Consider the following 6,000-nt stretch of genomic DNA (forward strand, 5'->3'; position numbering starts at 1 on the left):
ACATATCTGAAGAAAACGAAAACACTAATTCCAAAAGATACACACACCCAAATGTTCACAGCAGCATTATTTACAATAGCCAAGACATGGAAGCAACCTAAACGTCAATGGACAGAGAACTGGATAGAGAAGTTGTGGTCCATATATACAATGGAATACTACTCAGCCATAAAAAGGAAGGAAATAATGCCACTTGCAACAACATGGATGGACCTAGAGATTATCACACTGAGTGAACTAAGTCAGACAGAGAAAGACAAGTATCATATGATATCACGTATATGTGGAATCTAAAAAAATGATACAAATGAACTTATTTACAAATCATAAACAGACTCACTCACAGACACAGAAAACAAACTTATGGTTACCGAAGGGGAAAGGTTGGTGGAAGGGATAAATTAGGAGTTTGGGATTAAAATATACATACCACTATATGTAAAATAGATAATCAACAAGGACCTACTGTATAGCACAGTGAACTATACTCGGTATCTTGTGTGTGTGTGTGTGTGTATATATATATATATATACACAAATACATACATATATCTTGTATATATATATAACTGAATCACTTTATTGTAGACCTGAAACTAACACAACATTGTAAATCAACTATATTTCTGAAAAAAAATTTTTTAAAGTATCTTTGATTAAAAAAAAAGATTTCTCTGTGATCCACCTATTCATCCCTACATCTTCCCCCTACCCACCACTCCCAAATATTTTTATTGAAAAAGAAATGTAACCCAGAAGCATTGGAATTTCAATTTAAGGACAGAATTCTGATTTGATTATATGAGTTATTTAAAATTAGCATGACCAACACTGCCACTTTTGCTAGATTTTATTGTACTGCTGCCAACATACAGTATCCCTCTATCATTCCTAATTAGTATGTGTCTTCCAGTGAAATCAATAATATAAAAGGTTGATGGTGGTATTATATCATTCACTGCCGATTAATTTATTGCTTTCCAAATTCCATACTCATTTATTACATGATAAAGAGTATAGTTTAATTGACTTATAAATCATAAATGTTTGAAATATATAAACCATGTGATTCATGGTTTCCTTATAATGATACTGATATCCAATTCTCCTAATAGACTGGTGTATATATTCATGTTTGCAAAAACGGGGTGAGGGGGTCTCTACCCTGTACCTGGTGAAGGTCGTAGTATTCCCACAATTCCCCCACTGAGGAGTCTCGGGTTCTGGATTTTATCACCATTCAACAGAACTAAAAAAGTAGAAAATGCCATGCAACCAGAGTATCTACTTAACATACCCCGAGGTTGAGAGTTTTTTGTCTGCTTTATTTCAACATCTCATCATTATACCCTGAATAGGCCGGCTCAATCTACCACACTTATTTTAAAATGTGTTGACCTCTTTCTATCTTCAAATTAAACTTTTATTTTTCCTAAAACATGGAGACTAGAATCTCTACAGGAATTTTATACCAATAACCAAATATAATAGATCCTTTTGATTTTCAAAAGGATACAAGTGCTCTGTGTCTATACATCATTTTGTACACTTTAAAGGGCCACAAAAGTTTATTCAAAGAGTGTTGCCAGTACAGGGTCTAGAGTGGTCACAATTACTTGAAGCTGTTCCTATGTTAATACTTACTCACTGTAAGCTTGCCTGTGGTTCTCTTATTTCTCTGTGATTTATCCTGAGGAAACTAGGAAGATGACTCATCCTTCACCACCGAGTCATCAATGATCCTGCTTCTTCTGTTCACCTACTCTCACATATTTCCTAACCATGGTCTTTATTTCTAAAGCTTTGTTATATAAAACAATTTATATTATATAAAACCTACTTCAAGACTACATTTATTTTAAAAAATCATTCAATTAAAATAGAATGATTAATTGTATTTTCAACTATTACTCAAAATAGTTTTCAAATATTATTCGAAAGAAGATATATTTCCAGCTTGCATTAAGGAGTGACTTCTAAAATAATGGTAACTGTGTAAAATAGCCACAAGACGGTAAGAATTCATTTCAGCAACAATTATGCTGAGAAATCTCAAAGCTTTTTTCTAAATGAAATTAATTATATTTTAATGGGAGAAAAGCACTCAACAGAAGTGCTTCAGTCAAACTGTTTCCAAAAGAAGAGGTTCAGATTTCCTTGTTTCTTTGCCTTTATAAAACTGAGTATGCAACGCCATTATTTAAGATAGAGGCAGAACATTTAAAGGTAGATTCCGTGCAGTACAGACTTGTTTCAAGCAATGCCTCCTAACCATGTGTTCCCAGTTTAAAATGAACCAACCCATAAACAACATTGTGAAAAAGACAGAAAGAAATTATCAAGCTAACAACTCCCCAAAACATAAAGAAAATATGTAAATTGCCACTGGGGTGGGTGGTCTAAATAAGGATCCAGCGTGCATTCTGCATTGAGACCTCACACTGTCAGCACACCTTTTATCATGCTAACAATAAGCTACAGGTGGTTCAAAGGGGAACAATCACTTATCTCCTGCCTGCCCTCCAGAAGCCATCCACAAAATTTAACTGTCTTACTAAAACGGTAAGCCTAAAACCTTGCAGACGTTTTTCAAATAAATCCTTATTACATTTGCATGTATATTTGCATGTACTTCAAACATGTCTGCCAAAAAAAAAAAACCTCAGTAAATCCTTTACTTAAATTTAACATATAATTTTGATGGATTTTGCCCCTGAGATCACATAAGAATAACTGCAAACACGATAGCAAAACAACAATCTACTTGGTCTCTGTAGAAGCTGGCTGCAGGAATCCTGGAATATTTAATCCTTCCAGGCCACTCAGCTTTCTCAAGTCGTTTAAATCAAGCACATTTACAAACTGTCCGAGTATAGACTGGTTTGCTCTTAATAATTCAATAAAGTAATTTGAATGAAGTCAGAGAATACTAAGGTATTCGAGATTTAAAATGTTTTAGAGAAGGAAGCATAAAATCCATTTTCTAAATATTTTTAAAGTAGCCATTCAGCAACGAAATGTCATAATAGGAAGCATTATTCGAACAGTTACAAATGTTCAACCCAAATGAAGGCAGGATGAATAGAAAATTTCCCCTAGGTTTAGAAATATCTCATTCGCCTGCTGGCCTTTTGGATCGTATTCGACATCAGCATCAACTTGAATAAAACAGGAGTGTAAGGGGTTCGCCGGTACAAGAAATTGTACTCAGCAGTAAAATGTTGCTTAGGCTTCACTCACAGGCATGTAAGACAGAGCCCTGCTAAATGCGACCATCATCGTTTTCCAGCACCTATACGCAGGTCTATTATCAATGAGATGCTACGTCGAATTTTAAGTAAAAATGAGCGTTTCTTGCGGAATCCGGCTGCCAGAATCGGCTCCACGTTGGGCTTGGCTTGTCAGCCACTACTTGTGAGGGGTATTGCGAGCGGCTGGGGGTGAAGGGCGCAGGATGAAACTAGCCCGAGCTTCCACTCACTTTCCCAATTTTCCAAATGAGGACGGAGTGTGATCTGCCCGAGGGAGCAGATCCGCCCCTGCGCACGAGGCGCTGCGGGCGGGTCCTGAGGGTCCTCAGGTGTGCGGAGCGCTGCTGGCGTCTGCCAACGCGACCACAGAGGCTTAAGTGGGGCGGGGGGAGGGGCAGCCCCACCGGGACCACCGCGCCCGGCCCCGCGGCTGCGCTGCGTCCGCGTGCGGTGGACACTGACCAGCAGGTGCACAGCGACCCGCGGTCGGGTCTCAGGTACAGGCTGCGTCTCGATAGACCTCATCGTCCCTGAGGAAGCTCCCAGGTAGGATGCGGGACTTGGGGGGGGGGGTCCCCAGCTTAACCCTATCACTGCCGCCCCGGCAGCCCACCCTCGCCGGACAGAGTCTGCAACATCGTGATCGAGTGCAGGTCCTCGCCGGGTGTGGAGGCTGACGCTCACCGGGGCCCCAGACACCCGCCGTCCCCGGGAGCGGGCGGGCGCCAACGAGCCCACACCTTCCCGCTCCCGCCCCCCAGGCCACCGGGTGCGCCGCCAGCCGCGGGATCGAGCCCACCTCAGCGCAACGCCTCGCCAGCCCCCTGGCCGTGCCCGCCAGCGCCAGGCCCCGTTCAAAGTTGGGCAGGTGGCACTTTGCGAACCTTTGGGGGCGGGGAGAGGACCGTGGGGACCTGGGGACACCCGGACCCCGGGTAGGCGACCCCCCAGCACGGCGCGGCCTCCAAGGCGCCCACTTCCTCCCCGCGCCCCAACCTGACCCCCACCCCGCCCCGGGCAGCGCGCTCGAGCGCGGGAAGGCGCCGACTTACGTCTCGGAATCGGTTCCACTGTCCGGCCTCCCGGTCGTACTGGGACACCGTGCTGAGCCATTGTTTGTCGTCCAGAAAATTGCCGCCGTCCGGCCGGCCCGCGGCCGCCGCCAGAGCCTGCGCGCACCAGGCGGCCGCGCACACGCACAGCACGGCCGGCGCCCGGAGCATCTGTGGACGGAGAAAGCGGGGCCGGTTCACACGAGGGCCCGGACCGCGCGTCTCGGCCGGGAGCTGGGTGGGGCGGGAGGAGGTCCGGCGCCAACCCCGTGGGCCGCCCGGCCCCGCCGGACGCACTGGACACGCTCCCGGAGCCGCTCCCGGTTCCCGTGGCCGCCGCCGGCCCCGCGCGCCCGTGCCCACCCGCGGCCGCCGCTCGGTCTGCGCGCCCCTCCGTCCTTCCCTCCCCCATCCACGCTCCTCTTCCCCGCCCCGCCTCCTCGGGACCCCTCCCCGAACCCTCTCCCGTCCCGCCTCCTCCGGGCCCACCTTCCTCCCCGGATCCGAGCTGCGGGCGCTCCGGATGCGGCTCGGCTGGAAGCGGAGGACGCGGCGCCCGCGCGGACCCGCATCCGCCTCCCGCCCCCTCCGCACCGGCTCCGGCGCGGCCGCCGACCGGCCTCGCTCCCGGGGGCGCGGGGCTCGGGGCGCGCTCGGCACCGGCTCGCAAGCTGCACCGGGGCTCGCGGTCTCCCAGCCGCTGCCCTCCGGCTCCGCGCTGTGCGGCCGGAGAGGGACGCGAGCTGAGGACGACTCGGTGCGTCACCGTCCGGCTCCTCTGACTGCCCGCCCCGGGGGAAGCCGCCCGCGGGGCCTCAGGGATGCGCCGGAGCCCAGAAAATTTTAGCTACGTGTGCGTGAACTTCATGTTAAAGGGCGGAAGTTCTTTTCCTTTCCCTTCTTAAGGAGAGAATCTTCAGTACGTGGGGCGCGTGAGTCCGCCCCCATCCCTCACGTGCTGTACCTTATTCTCCTTTCATCAGAACGCCTTGGCTGCTGTAGTTTACGCTCTAGGACTTGAACCGAAAACTAAAAGCCCAGTCTGTGTCTCCCTACTGCACTATGGAAGAGAGCTTTGAAACTCATTTTGCCTTCCAAATCTGCATTTATGACAAAATACTCGGCTCCCTCTGGCTTCTCCACATATTCTAAATAAACTGGAAGGAAATCAGTCATTGGCCCCCTGTGAGCAGAATCTGACGAAGACAGACTCTCCCACAGACTTAGATGATGTAGGCGAAGTGAACATTATATGCATATCAGGCTAAAACACTGCGATCACGTTCTGTATCTCTGTGTGAATCGTTAGAGATTATTTCAGCCAGAAGTCCATCTCCCAAAGCTGTAACCTTTGAAAATGTCCTAGAGCTTCTGAAACTTGAGGAGCTATTTGAATAACAGCTGTACCTTCTCACGTTCTCCGTTTCAATCTCATGTAACATTTGTTTCAAACTATATTAAAATAGGAGTCAGACATGATTAACACTGCTATTTTTTAAATACAGGATTTAAAAATGTATAGTATGTAAAAATGAAAGAAAAAATCTATTTTTTAACTCAGAAAAATTTTTTCCCCACCATTTCCCCCTTTTCCACTCGAATGATAGCAAGGGGAGAAAAAAAAACAGAATCTACAATTGTAATTCAAAGATGCACCGATTGATGTCAACACGTTTCAGATAACTTCGAGAACACTG

At 47.1% G+C, this 6,000-nt stretch overlaps 1 protein-coding gene across 1 annotated transcript in view; it reads right to left on the reverse strand.

Annotated features, from left to right (window-relative positions):
- The window catches only part of SPOCK3 (SPARC (osteonectin), cwcv and kazal like domains proteoglycan 3), a 434,386-nt gene extending 429,331 nt beyond the window's left edge, over nucleotides 1-5,055 (reverse strand). The window contains exons 1-2 of the mRNA XM_073805699.1: nucleotides 4,793-5,055; nucleotides 4,304-4,474 (exon numbers count right to left, since the gene is read on the reverse strand). Coding sequence (XP_073661800.1) covers nucleotides 4,304-4,474 — 171 coding nt within the window. The 5' untranslated portion in view covers nucleotides 4,793-5,055. The remainder of the gene's footprint in view (nucleotides 1-4,303; nucleotides 4,475-4,792) is intronic.
- Between the last annotated feature and the right edge of the window lie 945 nt (nucleotides 5,056-6,000).

Source organism: Tursiops truncatus, chromosome 6, assembly GCF_011762595.2.
Source record: "Tursiops truncatus isolate mTurTru1 chromosome 6, mTurTru1.mat.Y, whole genome shotgun sequence".
Taxonomy (NCBI): domain Eukaryota; kingdom Metazoa; phylum Chordata; class Mammalia; order Artiodactyla; family Delphinidae; genus Tursiops; species Tursiops truncatus.